The 21,003-nt window shown below is 44.0% G+C and overlaps 2 protein-coding genes across 2 annotated transcripts; one reads left to right on the top strand and one right to left on the bottom strand.

Moving 5' to 3' along the window:
• Window positions 1-3,228: 3,228 nt before the first annotated feature.
• LOC133916812 (GEM-like protein 1) lies at window positions 3,229-5,476 on the bottom strand. Its single transcript, XM_062360667.1, has 4 exons — window positions 5,158-5,476; window positions 4,965-5,066; window positions 3,978-4,249; window positions 3,229-3,664 (listed from the first exon to the last, which is right to left on the bottom strand). Exons 1-4 carry the CDS (start codon window positions 5,363-5,365, stop codon window positions 3,473-3,475), a joined length of 774 nt encoding a protein of 257 aa, XP_062216651.1. The 5' UTR covers window positions 5,366-5,476; the 3' UTR covers window positions 3,229-3,472.
• An 8,236-nt stretch (window positions 5,477-13,712) lies between these two features.
• Window positions 13,713-16,349, top strand: LOC133916810 (transport inhibitor response 1-like protein). Its single transcript, XM_062360666.1, has 3 exons — window positions 13,713-14,365; window positions 14,481-15,003; window positions 15,084-16,349. Exons 1-3 carry the CDS (start codon window positions 13,848-13,850, stop codon window positions 15,840-15,842), a joined length of 1,800 nt encoding a protein of 599 aa, XP_062216650.1. The 5' UTR covers window positions 13,713-13,847; the 3' UTR covers window positions 15,843-16,349.
• The last annotated feature ends 4,654 nt before the right edge of the window (window positions 16,350-21,003 follow it).

Here is a 21,003-nt window from a genome sequence, read left to right as displayed (position 1 = left end):
GTAACGTTGGAAAGATATAAAATTAAATTTGTCAAACAATAGTAGTTCTGAATCACAATTATGATATAACCCAGCACGAAGGTTACATACGCTGATAAATATTACATGGGATATGAGGTTTTTCGTTGCTGCGCGAAGAAATCCTAACCATAAAGAGATGATGGCAACAAAAATTTGCATGTATGGTACGCCTAAAGAGTAACCTAATTGCGTACCACTACTAAACCTAACATGCCTTAGTGAATGAAAATAGTCAGTTTACAATGAATGCTCTACTGAGTGCATATAGGATATTTGCTCTTCATGAGGGTATAGGGCCTGCCGCCTTAGCACAACGGGTCATCTCCCGCTTTATTTCCCTCTCAGCTTTGTGTGCTTTAGTCGCGGTGCGCTCCTTTACTACCTTCCTTATGTGCTCCTCCTCCTGACACTTCAGCTATAGTTCTTCCTGTTGTTGCTCGTACTCTCGGTATTCGTAAGCTTGTCTCCTCCATCGCATACTCATGTCGACCCACCACTTCTAGTTCTCAGCCATCCTATGAAGTCACAGATAGGTGGAGGAGACTGGATAAATAAAACAAGAGGGGAGATTAGTAAGACGGTGCATGAAATCGTATGAAAACTGCCACATGAATAATCTATGTTGCGATACTGTTGGATAGTCATACGGTATATATCGAGGCGGATCGTACTGATAGTTGGCACAAATGAAGAAGCATTTGTCATACGTGTAGGAGATATCTTGGGACTCACGAAGCCTACAAGGGTTATCATAGTAACACATCGGTGGTTCGACCCCCTGGGTATGGAAGTCCCCCAATATTTTTTGGGTGAGCTTGGTGGAGTTGAGGAAGACATTGCAGTTGAGAGATGTGAGGAAAGAGTGACGTACTCATAGTTTAGGCAAGGATTATTTATGGTGTCTGGGTGTCGGTGCATGGATTGAGTGTATGAGCATGACTAAGGCTGGAGCATGGACGTATTGTGCACAAGGACAAATGATCTGGGATTTCCTGTGAAAGCTGAAAAAGTTGTGTCATTGATGCTTGATAGAGATTACTTGCGAAAGCTGTTGCTTGGTGTGGATATGTTATTCTGCAAAAGTTAAAGCAATGAGTTATTGTTATCTGTATGTGGAAGGCAGGGAATCTTATAAAAGCATTGGGCATATAAAAGATGTATTGGCATAATGATAAATCTCGATGATTTCATTGATGAAAGTAAAGTACATCACATATAAGACTCATTATACGTGTTCATTGTCTGTACGAGACTATAATATATAAGGCAACATGCACCGACTCATACTCTATCCATAAACAATCAATGATAAGTTACAATGACATGTAATTCCCCATCGCTAAATAAAACATGTCTTATAGAAAAACAGATTGTCAGGTGCAAGAAATCTTCTACTAGATTGGTGGAAAAGATGGAGGCTTCCATCCAGATATTCTCGGCGGATCACTTAAAAATTGCATCCATATAGATAAGGTTTACTGCACACGTACCTTTATCCTAGTCCATATGTTATAGATCCTAGCACAGCTAATAGGTCACACACGTATTATGAAGAAACCTGTACGTCACCGTATGTAGTGAGGGGCCGTGAAGTATTACTGCGATGACTTGTCCTCCAAGATGGCTTTCGAGAGGGCGGTCTTCACCGGAAACCAGAAAACGGGTGCTAGAACACAAGGTGATTTGCCGTCAAACCTCGAGCAAAGCGTACTTTGGTTATAATTGCGGGTGCTGTACTAGCAAAAGCAAGCTTCTGTTTATCCGGGAAACTAATGTCATGTGAAGAACGGCCACCTTCTTCCTGGTAAGGTTGATTAGCTATCACGATAGAGCGGATGTGAATGCCTCGTCCATTTTAGACAGAAGCAATCTTGTTACCGACTTAAGGATTTTGAGCAAGTTTTACAGCACAAGGGGATCCTCTGATTGATCCATTCTCATCCCAGATCTTGCCTTGTGGGCGATGTATTTTGCAAATTGCGATTGTCTTGATTTTGCAAATTGCTTTTGGATCTCTCTCATGTTTCAGTTTCTCCCTGATCTTGCAGAAGAATATTATCTCTGGTGTACTCACGGATTCTGTTATTTTTGTTGACATTCACTAAGGATTCGAAACTTGTGGTCAAATAATGTACTTTCCCAACAAATATTTGGTTCTCAAGTGATGTCTGGTGCCATTTTAAATGCCTTACTTTTCTTGGTTAAACATTCAGTTTTGGTAATTTCAGAAAACTCCTACTGTATTGCAAGAGAAAGCAAAGCAATTTTAATTGCTGGTTTGTTTATTTCAAGTCATCCAGAACTTCTTTTTGTTTTCGCTTTGTAGCTGAGATAGAAATGTTTCACTGTCACATCGTTGTGTACAAGTTCATCCAAGATCTACATTGTTTTTGTAACTGGAGGGGAGGAGAATGAGCTCATTTTAGCATCTTTTATTGCATCGATGTGTACACGTTCGTCAGGGGTTCTCTAAAGCTATTGACCTTCTTCTCAGCTTTTTGCGCTAATTCCTTTCTTATTGCACCCTGTCTTTTATTGCGGTTTCTCCGGTTCAATGTTGTTAGGATGTTTGCTCTTTTAAACTAATCAAAGTTGGTCTCTGTGTTTTCCATTCAAGAAACAATGTGGACAAAAGGACTGCAGTTGAAAACCTGGATCTTATCTTTTTATGCCTTAACGAAATTGTTGATGGAGGGTAATTCCTGCCTCGCAGATGTTAAGATTCAGTTCGTTTTATTTTTAATTTATTGTTTTTGGCCTTTTCTCCTTCCTTTCCAAAACGAGACTTCATTTTTTTTTCTAGTGTATAGGAATCAAGTAGCATTGTTAATTTGACAATTATCATGTCTGTAAAGTTTACCTCAAATGTGACAATAGACTAAGGACTGATGTTGGTGATTCTTCATTTGAGGGTTATGGTTAGGGATTATTTTGCTGTTGTTGGCAAGAAAGTGCTTCTTCTTATTTGCACCTCGCTACTTTGGCAACGTACCTACAAATGGTGTCCTCATGTGGCTAGTGCAGTAATTATCTATTTTATCTTAAGAAAAGAATAGCTCACTGTTAGGTATGCTCTATGAGGTTAATAAATTTGTGGAATGTATGTCCTGAACTGTTGAGGGCATGGACAGAGCAGCCCCCAGTTGAAATTTGAAGAAGTGTGATGACACAGTAAATGGGCTCAAATCAAAGATGATAATTCACAGATGACCGTGTAGGAATATTTACAAAGTACTCTGAACTACTTCTGAATCAAAATGGGTTCAAATCATAGATGACAATTCACAAAAACAAACAGGACAGGATGCACACTACGTCACACATTGAAAAACTGATTTTTAAGAAAGGTACAAATCGCGGCAAATGCCAATACCTATCCAACTAAACCGAGATAACAGTCCATTTGTCCAAACACAAAGTATATCACAACTGTAGCTCTAATCTATAGACATCACTGAGCACGTAAGCTCTGAGCCTCCTGATGTGCTTCCTGTAGATTCTTCACGGCATTGTCGTAGTACACGAAGCCCATGAACCAAAACTCATGGTTATCAACAGAAACCACCTGAATGTACTTCTCAGCTGTGTTGGTTCTGCTTGTTGAAGAATCAACTGACCTCAGTTGAGCAAGGGGGATGACCACCTGTTTTCAGATATAGAACAGTTTATAAGTTACATATTCTCTTATAAAGTACAGATATTAGTAAGTGATGACTAATGCCAGCAAATGAGATTACCAACATATTCCTATTTGCAGAAAAAGAAGGAACTATAATGACAAGTAGAATCAAAACTGATTTTACGAATTCTGCAACTTTACTTTTCATAAAATATATTAAGCCTGGCGTATTATTTCAAGAGAACTCTGTAAGCCTGATTATCTTAACAAAATAAGCTTCGATATGAACTGTCTATCGGAAAACAGACTTTATACTTCCTGAGTTCCTGATAATTACCTTGTAGTAGCTCCACTCAGTTGTGTCTCCAACCTTGTAAGCAAGTGGATTATCGCTGCAGAATGCCAGCTTTACATTGGACAAGTAAAGAACACCCATGACAGGACCAGCAGAGGTTGACAAATAACATGCATATGGTTTCTTGAGTTTTTCGCCGGGGCCAACATCAAAGGTTTGATGGAAAAAATTTTCATATCCACCTTCCGCAATGACTTTGGTGATCTGTGAGATCCTGCCCATTGCTGCATCAGTGATGCTTGGTCCAGTTTTCACTGTTTAAAGATGAAAAAGATCAATTATACATGCCACATGAGAAGACCGTGCTATGACTCAATACAAGAATGCGCAGGATCAATGTATCCGGCAAACAATGCAAAGGTGACATTTCATTCCAACACTAACTATATTAGTTGATCTGATACATTAGAAAATATAAGGAAGATCTGAATACTTCAGCTTCTCTACGTTTTAAGAACTTGAAGAAATGTAGTCATAATTTATCTAACAACTATGCATAAACATGTCATCACACATCGTACAACCAAATACATGGAACCAAACTTGTCAGTCACATGAGCTTAGAAGCCGCATAATCAGTCATTATCCCCACAAATGAACTTAATACAGGTATACCTAACAATGCTGCAAAAAGGAATTGTACAAAACACCCCAAAAGTCAGTTAAACCTTAAGTTAGCTCCATCATAAATCTGCAATGCTCACCAGAAATTCCAAATCAAACGTACACAAGTGGAATCAAGTGAAACTAGAGTCAACTAAACTTAGTTGTCCCTCTTTTTATCTGACCCCATCAATAAGAATTCATCGCGGCTAACCAGCAGTACAACTGACAAATTAATTCCATACCACGAGAACAAAATCAACTTGACCATAAACTACACATTCACAATCTGATGAAAAACACAAAGCAATAACTTCATAATCGAATTTTGTCAAAAGATCGAACAACTATAAAATCGAAACTCACAATGCTGCCAGAAGTTCCCGGTGATGTTCTCGGTCTTGCGGGCCGCCTCGCCGAACCTCTTCCCCATCTTCCCGAGCACGTCCTTCACCGAGTCCATCGTATCTGCAACCCAAAGAAAAAACGTAAGGAACGATCCAAATTTCAGTCAAATATGCAGCTAACGATGCCAGATTTGGGGCGTGGGGAGACGCACTCTTCGGTGCAGTGGCGGCGCCACCGGCAGGGGAGGAGACGTAGGGGTTGCCGCCGTAGGGAGGCGGCGCGGCGGTGGCGGCGTGGTACGGGGGAGGCGGGGGCGGGGCCACGTCCTCCGGCGAGAGCCTCGGGTACGGCGCGTACTCCGGCACGGCCGCGGCGCGGTCTGCTCCGCCGGTGGACGCGGCTGCTGCGGGAGGATTCATGTCGCCGGCGGGGCCCGTTGGGCTCGATGTCCACAGGTCGTGGACAAGGGTGCCGCGTAACTCTGGTCTGCAGGATCCAGGTGTTTTTGCTGAACTTCTTTTTTTCTGGCTGACGAATTTATTTGGGAGCCAGCCGTGTCTGGTACGACCGTACGAGGGCGTGTCAAGTTGTTCGATTTTATTTTTATTTTTTTCTCTGAGAAACACGGTGCAGCCATCTCTAAGCACGGTGCTTCAAAGTCCAAACTCGATTTGATCAGCCAAAATGCTTAGCCACGAAGGTGTTCTCTTTGCAATAGAAAAACGAATATCCGCTGTCCTCTCGTATCGTATGGCGTGTGAATTCTCAAAGAAACTCCAGATTCAAAGTACTACGCCTCGTGAATTCGTCATGTGTCATGTGACGGTGACGCGTCTACGCGTTATTGCTCGCAGGCCCACATGTCGGTCTGTCAGGTGAGGTCGCAGGCCCCACATGTTTAAAAAAAGTGCTGCTTCCTCTTTGGCTCTTTACCAACGGTTCTATTCCGGCCTTTCGAAAATAAAAAAATTACAAAAAACTAAATCATGACTAAATGTGTTTTGAATTTTGAGAGCAATGCACCGCTGTGTTTTTTTATTTTTTAACATGTCATCCGTTGTAAAAGTGACATGTTTATTTTTTTAATATATCATCTTTAGTTTTGCATTTTTTTATTTTCGAAATATAGGGATCTTTCGCGCGCCACCGAACAGGCTAACGGCACGTGAGCCCTCTCCGCCCGTGGGCGCCGGCCTTGCAGCTGATGAAACGACCCAGCGCACGAGGGAGTACCCGCTCGGCCCGCTAAAGGGGCAAGGCCACGGACGGTACACGCCCGCACAACGACGGCCCGAGGAAGCACGCAAGGCGAGCGCGGAAGGAAACAGAAAGCCTGGCCCTTGGGGCTTGGGCCTCTCCCCCGCGCGCGGTGGCGTCCTTGCGTCTCCAGGCCGAATACTTACTGCGGTCGCCAGGAGCCCGCCCGCGCGGGGAATCAGGCAGGGCGTGAGCACAGTGCACGGCCGGGGACCGCAGTATCGCACGGCGGGCGCCAACGCGCGGGCACGGGTCGACGGTTCGCCGGCCGCGAGAGGTACGCCGCTGCCTACGCCTTCCCTCTCGTCTGCACGCCGTTTTTGATGAGGTTTCGATCCATTCGCCCGACACACGACCGTGGCGTCGGCCTTGCGCAGTTCAATTGCCGATCCTGCGACCTACCACCACTAAGGACCAGAGCCACCTTTGGACATGCTCAAGGGGCCTTGTAAAAGCTGGGCACCAATAGCCCACCGGTTATTGGCTCCAACGTCACATCATGGTTCTAGCTTAGCCTGATCATGTATCTTTTTTATAACCATTACTGAGGAGAATTTGATGATTAATAATTAAGACTTATTAAAAATACGACATATTCTAAAGATAGATGCAGAACACGTGCCCTTAATCTGATACGGTATCTTTTTATAACCGTCATGAGATAAATAAGATATGTATCAATATTTTAGGCAGCTCATCGTGTTATACACGAAAACTATCCCCATGTTAGATTTTTTTTAGATATTTGAAAATAATATAATCCGAAAAGGTTACACTCAGAGACTTCGAATATAATATATCTCCATGATCATACTGTATAAGGAGATGGAGTACATTCGGAAGGGAGAGGAAAAAAATTAAGACTCAGAAAAAGCAATATGAAGCAAGACTAGTCAGATAAAAACAGAAATAATCTATTGAAATATACAACAATTTCGAGCCAAGATCAAATAAATCTGGTAACGGCTTCAAGGCTTACAACACAAGCAAACTCATCATATCCTTGAGATTAGATCTAGACACACCTCTATTATAATTATCTTTTTGTGAGATTAATTAGGCAAAACAAGACTTAAAGACTGTTATACTAGGGGATATGGTTTAAGAAAAATTCAAAACCAAGCTAACATGAATAATTTTTCTTCCAAATAGGAAGACCCTTAAATAATAGCCAAGGTTACCCGACCAGTGTCAGTTAGGCTGGCAATGGAGGATGGCCAAGTACTCAACAACCTTTAGAGTATTGGTCAACTTTGTAAGTTTTATATGTAAGTTTGATCAATTGGTAAGGATGGTCGGTTATATTTTATCGTTTTTTCGAATAATTCAACTGATAAGATTGTCTGGGATCTTTGAACATTTCTTTTTTCTTGATAACCGTCATGTGAAACTCAAAGTCAAGATAATTTTTGATAAATCTTCATCGAGTCAAAGTAAAATACCGAGTATTTATTTCTCGATGTTCTTTAATCTTATTCTAAGTGAACACGGGTAAGAGTCAGATGAAGATGTTCTTTATGTGTTGATTGTGAGTAAGATAATTGTATCTGATTTCTCAGTATGTTAGTTTTAAAAAAGGAAGAAAAGTCTATCTGAATTGCCTAAACAAGGGATTAACCACTTCTTTGACTTTGATTGACCGCTCGGAGTTTTTCTTCCCTATGGAACAGTCAAGGTCTAGGGAAGGAAGAGCATTCTTGAGTAATATTTATGATAATTTAATCTTCTTTTTTATAGTTTTGGTTTATCAGAGAGAGATTTGGCAAAGAGTTTGTAAGCTCTTGACGATGGGCTAGGTTCTAATATATCCTAGTACACTTGGACCAACGTGTTTGTAACACTTGGAGAAAAGTAAATTTGGCTCAATATAAATATTCACAGATGAATTATCGAGTTTTCCTTCTCCGGTTTCTCAAATACCTTTGTTTACAAAAGCCTTATTGTGTCGCTAAGTACTATTCGGTGTTCGTTCCTTGCTTAGATGAGTCAAGAATTTTCTTCCTCTAAATAGTAATACGAGGGCTAGCAGTCGAGTACATTGTCCTTTCGCTCTAACTTGATTGTTTCATCTAAAGGAAGGGAGGGAAAAAATTAGAACACAAATGGCATAGAAGGAAAACAACTTTTTCGGTGGCACAAAAGAAATGACAATTTTTTTAGACAAAATGATATACCCCGTTTTTATTGAAAGCCGATAAACACAAGTCTTTTACATACTGGGGTTATCAATTATCCAAAAGCATACGAAGGTAACTACTAACAGAAGCTAGAAAGAGCAAGCACAAGCTATCCTATTACATGAACATCACATCCGAGATATTGTTTGAAGATGGATGGAAGTTTTCCGCCCAAAGCAGCACCCTTGCTGAGATTTGTTCAAGCTTCTCCTTATCATTCGTCTTCAAAAGGAGCTTCCACTTCTGTAAGTAAGACATATCAGCATAAACGACATCAATAGACTGATTAGGAAAAACTTTTTGGATAGCCATCTTGTTCCTTGTGCTCTAGAGAGTCCAAGCTAAATCTGCAAACAAGAAAAGGCCTAATTTGTAATTGACACCAAAGATATCTGCGATCCCATCATGTAGCAAAGTGTCAACAGAATTTGGCTGAGTCTCCCAGCCAAACACTTATGATAAGATGCTCCACACAAATCACGCCAACACACAATTGAAAAGGATGTGATTAACTATTTCAGTACAGCCACGCAAAACACAACACTCGCTCCCTTGCCAGTGTCTCTTTTTTCAATTTATGACCAGACTGAATTTTGTTCTGAAACAAATGCTAGAGGAAGATCCCTATTTTCAATGGTAAACGACACTTCCAAAGCTTGTCAGCTACCCTATGTTGAATACCACCAAAAGCAAGGAAGTTATATAAGGATTTGACAATAAACATCTTAGACGGAGACAGAGCCCATTCAACACCATCCATCTCACACGTGAGATGGACCTCCTATAGTAAATCTTGCAATAAATTTCATGCCTGCATCTCTAGATCTCCAAAACTCCTAAAATCCATATTCCAGCCATCCTTTGCACAATCTGCCACCATAGTAGTAGGATTGGAACATACAACATAAATCCTAGGAAATTGAATCCTCAAAGGAGTGTTTCTCAACCACACATCATTCCAAAACTACGTCAATTTACCATTTCCTACCTTATGGATAGCACCCTATTTGAAGAGATGCTTAACTTTATGTAAACCTTGCCAAATTGAGAACCTCTAGCAGCAGAAGACTGAAAAAAAATCACCGTTAGGCATATATTTAGCCCTTAACAGCCAGCACCAATCATCATTCCTATTATTGTAAAGTTTCCAGATCCATTTTGTGATCAAGCAGTCATTGAAGAGTTTTGTATTGACAATACCAAGACCTCATTACTCTTTTGGAGGACACATAGTAAAATTAGCTTTTAAAGTTTCATGTAAACCCAGAGCATCAAGTCTTTCCTCCAAAACAAACTCTCTCACATATCTTCTCCTATCAGGTTTACCCAAACTTCTAATATTCCAGAAGATAAACTTCATAGTTTCTATTTAGAATTACTCCCCCCCAGATTTTCTTCTACCAGGACCCGTCCTGTTAGAAGTATCTGGGGTGTCTCATTAGCTCTATCTCCATTGTTAATCACATTCATCTTCAAACTATGCAACTCCTCTTCTGTTAACCTTTCATGTTCTCTTCTTTTTTCTAGATAAGCTTTAAATTCAGCTTCCGCCAAAGCAGCTCTTGCAAACTCTCCAGCTTTCATGGCCCCGCGAACGAGCGTATAGCTCGGTGGCAAGGCACCAGTGTGGTGCTAAGTCGATGGGGGATCGATCCCCCATCTCGCACCTGTGCGTTCGGGCTAGAATAATTTCCTGAGCCTCTCCCGCTGATACCACAAAGGTACTATGACATGCCCGTCGTCTATGGGATCCATGTGGGTCCTGGTGATCTCTCTAAGGACGTGACCTTTAAGCTGTGTGTAGTTGTAGAGCTGATAATGTGTGTGTGAGAGGTGTGTTTAGGTGTGCGTGTATTTTGTATGGGGTAAGTGCGCACTCATGAACAAATACTATAGCTATACCTAGTGGAGAGGCGTAAAAAAAAGCTTTCATAGTCCCTATCTGATTTACCTCACCCTCCGTCAGAGTAAAAATAATTCCTACCTTGCTAGCTACTTCCTCTAGGTAGTCATCATCAACATCATTAAATATAGTAAAATAGGCAAATAAATTGGTATTACCTGGAATCTCAAGGTTCTTAACTTGGACTCTCCTAGTTACCTTAGCTTCCATTGTTAATCCTCCCTGTTAATAATTCTAACACTCTTGTGAGAAGGAACTGCAGAGCCCCTTTTCCTTTTCTAGTCAATCTTTTTCTTCTTCTTACTAACATTGCTTGACCACCCTTGGTCACAATTTTTTTTCAGTGGTAAATATGGAAATTCTCTCTGTAAACTTTAGGGTACCACATGAGAAAATACATGGCAGTGCTAAATGATGTTATTAGGAATCTCTAGACACTGTAATAGTTGGTTTGATTCCAACCTGTAAACAAACCATAAAAAAGTACAGTGTATGGTCAGCACTATATAATATCAATTAACATGGGACAGATCAAAATGTATTCCCACCATGAAATAAAATAGTTTATCATCATAAATATTGAAGATAATTATATGCTTTGATGTACAGAGGCTGATATGGAGTCACATGGCACCGTGCAGTACGATATTAAAATAATTGTTTTTGCAAAGGCTGTGTAAATTTGCTGGACAAATCGATCGGCTACTAACACGGAGAGCAGAAAATTTATTGAACAAAATCAGGATTTTCCATCAATAATTTGCATGTTCTTTGCAAGGGAAAAAAAATCCCTTGCATGTTGTGAGTGGACAGTCTGAGCTGTGCCTTGATCACCATCTTTCTGCAAGGTAATTGACTTTTGATTGCACATACAGAACAAATTCAGAATATTGCATCAGACACCTGGTCAAAAGATGAACAAATCAGAATACGTCTATTGCCTGCAACTCTTAAAACGAAGTGCATTGTTTCATGCAGTCAGAAAAACAACGGGCAGTTCTATATGTGTGTGGTCCACCAGTACTTTTTTGAGTGAGCTTGAGTTGCAAATGATAAGTTCAACCAGAGAGAAAGGAGAATCAAGATATGCAGAGCAGGAAGTCCACTAAGAAAGGTGGCGACTTTTGCCTCCAGTTTCCGTTTCTCCGTGCGGGGAATTGCATTATGATATCGGCAAGTCAAATAATAGTGCATGGCCTTTTCGTGTTTGGAGATGGACAGCTCATCTGCCTGCAACTTATTCAAAAGAATCCGCGGTGCCGTGCTCGTAACAACACGATCGATCTGGGTCTGTCTTGAATCTCATGCTAATAAACCTGCAAACCAGATGCAGTAAACTAATGCCACACCCACCGGCCAACGTGATGTGTCGAAGCATGATGTGATACCTGTTCTCTGAAAAGAAAAGGAAAAAGAAAATGGAGTATCATCCTACCACATCACATTGCAGAAGATTATTATGTGGTTGATGGTTTTTTTTTTGTTCTTCTGAAAGTGAAGGGATGCTGAAAATATGTGTACTTGCCTCTGTGGTGCAGTGAACAGCTTGTGCCCGAGATTGCCAGGCATCTGAAGTCCTGATGAGGAACAGCAAGATCACATGACAGAAAGACTGGCCTGGAGATAATCTGAGATGACTGCAAGCACCGAATGCTCATTCTGCACAGCTTGGTTGTACATATTGAGTTGCTGGAGCATCAAGTACTATGCTATGTTCTCTGCATGTAATTCGAAAAGGCTAAAAGGGAACTTGAATTGGAGCTGAGCAAAGTGCTGCTGATCAAGTCAAGTGACCAGGTTAATTTCAATGCTGTTCTGATCCTTGGGTTTAGGGTTCCCCATTGACATGCAAATCAGCATCTTTGAATACATATACAAGGTGCTGCACAGCACAGCACAGCAGTGAGCAATGGCTCAGATTAATTTGTAGAATACATAGACAACCGGGACATTATAATGAGCTTTACTTCTTGTTTTCTAACAGGGAGTTTGTAAACAGGGGTGCTTAAACAAATGTGTGCACTAAGAATCCCAATGCCTTGACTGACAGCAATCCCTGCCTGCAAAGGCCGACCAAGCGCAATAAAAGATGTGGGAAGAAACAAAAACAAAGAACCTTTCCTTGGCCTATCTCTCGCTCTTTGCTGTTGCGTTGTAAACAAAGCTCCTGATGCATGTGGACTGGGCAGCAGTGGGATTAATTTTTGGTCTGGATTTTGGACTGCTTTTCGATCGAGTGGCCCAACTGATCTGCATGACTAGTTCAACGATGGCCTTGGTTAACTTCAGCTGGAACTTGCACGAGCATGGCCATTGGTTTTTCTTCATCGCTTTGCTTTCTTCGTCACTCATATCAAATTTTTTTTCTTTCAAAATGACGGCACAAGCTCTGCCAATTTATCATTAAAAAAAGTTAATTTAATTTATAAAAAAATAGGATCCGAAAACTATACAACATCAAGATTAATTAGAGGAAAAATCGGCTAAAACTCCTGAAATTTTGAACAATGGAGACAAAAATGGTTCAAACATCACTCAACATAGCTAAAAAATTAAAGACCGGTTCAAATCACCGTTGCAAATCTCGCCGCTCTAACAACATAGCAACTCAGACTTTCCGAAGTGGATTTTAACCGCTGCCTTGTTGTCACTCACCTCAACTAATCTGCCAAATGTCTATTGATGACTTTAGAAATTAGCTACACTTAACAACACAGGCAAGTGATCGGATCCTCACAAGAGCAAAGTTTGTTTAACTAACGCTAGCTCAAGACTTTTTTTTTCTCTGATGACAAATGACAGGCCTTGTGCATCTCACATCAGATGTCACATGAAGTTTCTCTATGAAGTACTGTCGAATTTGGGGGTATAATACAAAATTTTACCTGGTTGAAATCGTTGGATAAACGACCACACTAGCTACAATTTCTCATAGCTTAAGAGATGTTTGTAACGCATGAACTACAAAATCCAGTTGCAACCAGAAAAACTTATATTTTATAAACCGGTGCCTGAACATAACACAAGAGGCCTGAGTCCACTAATAATTGTCGGTATTTTTTGAATTAATTTGGAGAAACAAAACATAATTTTACTAAAAAGAAACAGATAATTATGTTTACAGCTCTAAAATTTTTAAAGCTATATTTTTTAACTCTAAAAATTCGTTTAATTGAAGCCGTAGGTATACTAAGGGCATTTGATTAAGCAATCTTATTTGTATTTTAAATTAAAAATAGAGATTTAAAATAACTTTATGTTAGTTTATAAATTCAGAAATTAACGTAGAAGTGTCGTGTTGGATCTACCGCGCTGCCGTCGCAAAGGGGAGAAGAAACGGGGAGAGATCTACCGCTCCACGGCTCTACCCAACGCAAGCGGTTGCGTAGACCGACCGCAGGCGAACACAAGTACACATCACACCCACCCCACCACCCAGCCCGCCGAGCAGAGCAGAGCAGCGCAGCTCAGGCGCCTCCACCTCCACTCCGCAGGCTTCCCCTCCCACTCATCCATCTCGTCCTACTTGACCGCCTTCCACGCCGCATCGCCAACCCGCGCGCGATGTCGGAGGAGGACGAGGACCAGCCGCCGCCGAAGCGGCCGAGCGCGTCGCCGCCCGCGGACCAGGTCCTCGACAACGTGCTCGAGACGGTGCTCAAGTTCCTCGACGCGCCGGGGGACCGTAGCGCCGCGTCCCTCGTCTGCCGCTCCTGGCACCGGGCCGAGTCCGCCACCCGCGAGTCTGTCGCCGTCCGCAACCTCCTCGCGGCCTCCGCGGCCCGCACCGCGCGGCGCTTCCCCAACGCGCGGAGCCTCCTCCTCAAGGGCCGCCCGCGCTTCGCCGACTTCAACCTCCTCCCGCCCGGCTGGGCCGCGTCCGCCTTCCGCCCCTGGGCCGCCGCCGTCGCATCCGGCACCTTCCCCGCACTCACCTCGCTCTACCTCAAGCGCATCCCCGTCACTGACGCCGACCTCGACCTCCTCTCCGGCTCCCTCCCCGCATCCTTCCTCGACCTCTCCCTGCTCCTCTGCGACGGCTTCTCCTCACGCGGCCTTGCCTCCATCGCCACCCATTGCAGGTATCTCCTCACCTCCTCTGATCTCCGTGCCGTTCCTCTGCGTCATTCCTTGCGGGATTGCGGTAACGGTGCGCTTGATGCGTTCCTCTATTGTCTCGATGGATGTTGCTTACAGGGGGCTGCGAGTGCTCGACGTGGTGGAGTGCGACATGGCCGAGGAGGACGAGCAGGAGGTGGTGGACTGGGTGGCGGCGTTCCCGCCGGAGCCGACCAACCTCGAGTCGCTCTCCTTCGAGTGCTACGGGCCGCCGGTTGCCTTCGCCGCGCTCGAGGCGCTTGTGGCGCGGTCGCCGCACCTCAGCCGCCTGAGAGTCAACCAGCACGTATCGCTCGGGCAGCTGCGCCGGCTCATGGCGCACGCGCCGCGGCTGACGCACCTCGGCACCGGCTCGTTCCGGCCGGCGGACGGCGGCGACGAGGGGGTCAACTTTGGGCAGATGGTGTCCGCGTTCGCGTCCGTTGGGCGAGCGCGCACGCTCGTTTCGCTGTCCGGCTTCCGTGACCTCGCGCAGGAGTTCCTGCCAACCATCGCTGTGGTGTGCGCCAACTTGACGAGCCTCGACTTAAGCTACGCCCCGGTCACCCCCAATCAGATTGTAATGTTCATCGGGCAATGCTTCAATCTTGAGACGCTATGGGTACTGACTGGATTGTTTCATCAGCTTGATTTTACCTGGTATGTGTGGTTCTGGTTTTCTGATGACGACTTCTTTGCTAGGTGCTTGACTCTGTGCGTGATGAAGGGCTCGAGACCGTGGGGAATTTCTGCAAGAAGCTCCAGTCTCTTCGTGTGCTCCCATTGGACGCACACGAGGACGCCGACGAGTTGGTTTCAGAGGTTGGCCTTACTGCCATCTCCCGGGGTTGCCCTGGGCTCCGTTCAATATTATATTTTTGCCAGACAATGACCAATGCTGCTGTTATCACCATGTCGGAAAACTGCCCGGAGCTCAAGGTATTCCGGTTATGTATAATGGGACGACACCAGCCTGACCATGCGACCGGTGAGCCTATGGATGAAGGGTTTGGTGCCATTGTTCGGAATTGCAGCAAGCTTACCAGGCTGTCCACATCTGGGCACCTTACTGACCGGGCATTTGAGTACATTGGCCAGTATGGCAAGTCCTTGCGGACGCTCTCCGTGGCGTTTGCTGGAAATAGTGATCTGGCGCTGCAACACATTCTCCGGGGCTGTTCAAAGCTAGAGAAGCTTGAGATAAGAGACTGCCCTTTCGGTGACGCCGGCCTCCTCTCTGGGATGCACCATTTCTACAACATGCGTTTCGTCTGGATGTCAGGCTGCAACCTGACGCTGCAAGGGTGCAAGGAGGTGGCTCGTGGGCTACCGCAGATGGTGGTGGAGTTGATAAATGGGCAGCCTGAGAATGAAAGGACCGAAGGTATTGACATCTTATACATGTATCGGTCACTTGATGGGCCAAGGGAAGATGTACCACCATTTGTGAAGATCCTTTGAAGCTTCTTCTGTGGCGGCCTGGGAGTATCATGCTGCACTTGATATGCTGAGTGCAGATCAAAGGCAGCCTATGTAAGTTGCTGGAGCTGCGGAGATGGTCCATTTTTCTCTGTTTGACGTCTGAAGAAGGATTTCCAAGCACTATAGGGGAGCAGCGGGGTGCCCAATTGATGTGCAAGTAGGGGTTCATCAGTGTATGCAAAGTTTGCTACCGCAAGATCATAAGCGCAGCAGAGCAGGCTTCTTCGAGGGGGCGTCTGCGCCGCCTCAGTTTTGTTTGCTGCTCTGTGAGCGTCCGGTTTGAGGACCGTCTTTCCATGCCGGCGCAACCACCATGGTGTCTCTAATTTTTCAAAGTGAAGCTTGTTATCAGATTTAAATTGATTAGCACTTTCCCTGTGTTGTTGCATAGCTTTCTTTCCATTTTCGAGGTTCGTCAATTTCGGAACTCTAAGCAAAACCTCCTGAACTGAGCTATGTTAAAATTTCAATGTTCCTTGTCTCAAATTTTTGTGATCTCTGGTCATGCTTGAAAAGTGCTGAGCCTGTCTTTTCGTTATCTCATCTGAATCCTGAGCGTTGGCTGTTGCTATCATTACTGGAGGTCCTACGGTCACAGCCTGAAAGCTCTATCCATGGGTTCCTTGCTGAAAGGTCAGCAAAGGGTTATGGTTAGGCCCTGGTCCATCAAGGGATGATTGCCTGGCGTCTAGTTTCTCGCCGACGTGTTCGCCGAAAACGATGGCCCGGTCTTGCCTTCCATCGACTCCTGCAGGTTATATGATGACTTGAGTACTTGATGATGAGGTTCTGCAATGCTGGTACTCTTGCACGCTTGGCTGCCACCACAACCTTCCTCGTTTCTTTTGGTTGCTGTTCCTGTGCCTGCTGGTCACAGTTTCGGCGAAAGAAAAAAGCTTGGATGGCGACCAATCCAATCCTACAAGGGAGGAGCTAAAAGACGACGGAGAGATGGCAAATGATGAGGGAGTGATGACCGGTCGATCCATCTTGATGGGGATCGATCGATCGGTCGTTTGACTGACTGACCCCCACGAGTCACTCACTCAGTGAAAAGCCTGAAAGGGGTAGATGCCAAGCGAGCGTGATTCAGAGGACAGTACAATCTTCAGGAGGTGAAAGGGCTTCCCCAGCAAACTCATTGGCTTCCTTGACCATTTTGTTGTCACTCGATCATCAACGCGAATCGAGAGCTTGCAATGCAAGCGAATAGTTGGTCCTGTTCATCATCGATTGTCGAAGGCGCAGAAAATACGAACTAGACGTGTGAAACGAATAACAAGTTTTTACTGTCAAGTGGTTATGTCTTATTATTTCTGGTGATATTTAAAGCAGGTCTGTCAGTTGGATCATTGAAAGCTGCAGCCACTGATCACCCCAGCAAGTGTCCGAACACTTGTGATTTCCATCTCCCTAAAACAGGAGATCTTATTGGTTCCGATCGTCCGAGATCAGACTGAATTATCGCACGATGGTACCTCGAGGCCTTGCGGTTGGGATCAGTCGCTGCTCTCGCCATCTTGTCAAATAATTGGCTCCTGTTCCAACTAAACTCGGGCTCAAGAAAAAGAAAAAGAAAATCTTGCAGATCTAGTGGACCTCATGCTCCAGCAAAAGGTGCGAAGCGGCCATGGAAAGAGGTGAGGTGAGGTGAGGTTCTGTGCAAAGCTTGGCCGTTCGAGATGCTGAAGTAACGGGCATGCATGCTCTCCCGGCCATCTGGTAAGGGGGCTGTGATGAATTCACCTCGCAGAAAACTGCAACAGCTATCCGCCATGTGGAACAGCGCTGTGTGCAAGCTTTATTACTCTACACTAGCACAAGGGCCATTGCCACTGCATGGTGATTTGGATGAACGCCGTTCGCCCAATCAAATGCTTGAGCAATTCAGGTTCAGACAGGCGGGTGAGAGTTACTAATTAACAGGGGGAAATAAAAAGTCATGGCAAACCGCTTCTTCCATTGCGATCTAGTTGCAGTTATTTTTGTTTGCTGTGTCTTCTTCTCGTATCATTACGTTTCAAATCACACCTTTCTCAGGCTCATTATGTTCGGTAAAAAGGATAGAAATGATGGCAGAAGTTGCTTCACCGTGTTGCTCACCTATTTTAACTATAGTTCAGTGGCTCCAAAACTAGCAAAAGGTGAGGTAACTCCTTTTTTACGGTCATCAGCACTGCATGCACGGAGACATGTGTACTTGATAATCTCTTCTGAAAGTTCAGGCAGGCATGGGCTCCCATATACAGTATATCTGCAGACACGTTAGCAGTTCTTAATCAGATCGTGTCAGTCATGGTACAACCGAACTTCATATGACCGCGTGGTCTGGGAGCCCTTTGATCTCTAGTTTGGTGTGGAACTTTTGCATCTCATCATGATTATTAAACGATGAAGCACAAACTTAACTCCTAACTACTTCCTGCAGTGTGGGCCCATGGCGATAGGGCTTGCAATCATATGGATATGCGAACAGTGATAAGATTGAATTTCGAGGCTTTCTTTATAGAGTGTCAACACCTTTTTTTTTGTCACATCATCTTTTTCTCACCCTTTGTTGATTGAGGTAGCAGTAGGTCCATGTTCCTAAATATCCAAGATTACATTTCCAGCGTGTCCACATGCATATGAAGCCCTAAAAAGTGGAATGCTCCACTAAATCCCAGAAAGAGAGAGCTATTCACCTCATGACCTGTGCCTGACTGACCCTGATGTTTGTACCGGTCATCTACCGCAAATGTCAAAGTTCTTGATGAAATACTGCTAACGCATCTTTTGTCGAAATATCAGCAGAGTATATATTTGCATTGCTTTATAGCAAAAAGGAAAAGCAAAGTGGCTTTGTATTTGTGAAAGCTGGATTGCAAGAACATATTCTATAATCTGGACCATGAGCAACTAATCAACGATTTCTGGTACATGCAATGTTTCTGGGTGAACTGACATACTGTATGTGACTTCTCCAGATCTTTTGTTGATTATTTTGAACCTAGTTGCGAGGACGTGTTTTTTTAGTTCACCTCTGGATTGGTACATGGTAGCACAAGCTACAAAGGCATCCTGCAAATTTGAAATGATTTATTTAACATTAAGAACAATGAATCGCCGACCATGCTTGCATGACAGTTTATGAGAGTGGTCATAAACAACAAATTTATGGTTGGGAGATGAAAGGGATTTTCTATTACACCTGCAAAAGACACATACTAGTATTACTTTTCCTCGACATGAATAGCATTTGTGATGGGCAAACATCTATTTTTCCAACCAAGAGCTTGCATTGAAATTTTTAAATAATTGCCTGCCTATTAGAGTTTCGATTGCTCCCTTGAACAGACATAGTATTTGAGAATTCCTCCCTGAAATCTTGCTAAAATATTCATCAACCAACAAAATGCCACGAATACAACACAAAGAAAACGTGTACTGAACTTTTGGATGCAGACACCAAGCAAGCACTTAATCTGTGCCATCAAGCGTTCTTAGGTAAAGAGTTGATGAAAAAAGTTACTACAAAAGTTTTGGCCCATTGGCTCAATCAAACACTTTGCTGTTCATCAACTGGCTCATGTTTGTTTCTCTTTTAACCTGTGGATTTGCTCTGTCCCCGGGACATGACAACCCACAAGTTGCTGTTGGATCCTGTGGCCAATCGGAGGAGAGGACAACTCAAACGGGGCATCTTTGGATCTGGAAAACGCCCCAACCAATCTAATCCAGTCCTCGATGAACATGCATGGCACAGCCATTGCTGCCCTAGCAAAGTGGCAGGTGTTTGGTGGCGCTAAACAATGGGGCCGTGCTTGCCTCGCGGTTTACCATGTGATTTCTTCAGAAGCCAGCCAGTTGCAGGTTAGTGGACGCACATGATTGGGCTCCTCCAATCCTAGCTCAGAGAGAGAGAGAGAGAGAGAGAGAGAGAGAGAGAGAGAGAGAGAGAGAGAGAGAGGGGCAGGCAGGAATCAATGTTTGCAGCACAGATCTACAGCGATGCATGCTAGGGCAGGGGCAGGGGCTGCTGCTTGTGCATGCAGCACAGGCAGAAGGTGATGAGGAGAAGCAAACAAGGGGTCTAGTTAGATGGCAGCACAACAGGACAAGGCTGAATCAATTCTTTCTTGATCCACCTCTTTATTTCATTTCATTTCAAAACCAAATGCTCTGGCAATCTGGCGCGCTGATTGTTTTGTACTATCCTTGCACAAGCCTGATTGGAAACCAATGCAAGCTGAAGCAGTTGATCATACGGCAGATATTGTATTCTAGTGCTATCTGCATGTTGATGCAACATTTTCTTCTCTATCTCTCTCTTCACCTTGGAAGTAAGTGTAGGGAATCTTGCTCATTATTTCAGCCCCCAAGAACCATGGACTTCTTGGTAGACGAACCGCATCATACTGATCAGTGATAAGGGAGTGGTAAAAAAAGAGAAAAGGCTGCCTTACCTTACATGCACCAAAGTTGCGACTTGCAGTTGCAGATGCATTTTGCCTTTCATGCCTACTCACCAATTGTGAACTACTCCAATAGTACCAAGTGAATGCTTTTTCATTCGGCTTTTACTGTGTCCTACTCCACAATCTTCGACGCACTACGCGATCTTTTTTGAGCTTATCAAAGCTGAAGCTTAATTAGGTAGAGAAGGTCCTTCAGTGACAATAGGAACTCAGGTCAGGTTTGATTTGAAGACAGCGAGCAACCTGAGCTCTTGAAGCTGTTTTTGGAAGATAGGAGTGTAGCTGTGGCACTGTGAGATGGTCAAAGGCTTCCCATTCAAACCCCTTGTGGGGTCTGAGCCTCTCATTGCAATTTGCAAAGGCAAAGCAGTGCACTGCCCTAATCCAATTACTAGTTCAGTCTCTGCTGGGGCCAATGCATGCAATGCACATCCAAGGGATCGGACCTGTTCATGCCCTGACCGACAAGGGTTGAATGGATCCATTCCAACCTCACTGCTTCCAAAGCCTATTCATGGTGATGGATGGATGGATCCTCATCCAACTGGGTTCTGTGGTCATGGAAAGGCTCAAGTGTTGATCACAAAAAGGCAGTAAAGGAGGGAGAAGTGAATGCTGCACAGTGGCATGAACAGAGCAAGAAAGCAAGGCACCTCTGTGGTTAGATAGAGTGTGATGAGGAG

Source organism: Phragmites australis, chromosome 4 (assembly GCF_958298935.1).
Source record: "Phragmites australis chromosome 4, lpPhrAust1.1, whole genome shotgun sequence".
Classification (NCBI taxonomy): Eukaryota; Viridiplantae; Streptophyta; class Magnoliopsida; order Poales; family Poaceae; genus Phragmites; species Phragmites australis.
Note: the sequence above shows the minus strand (reverse complement) of the source record. Positions and strands in the feature narration are given on the sequence as shown.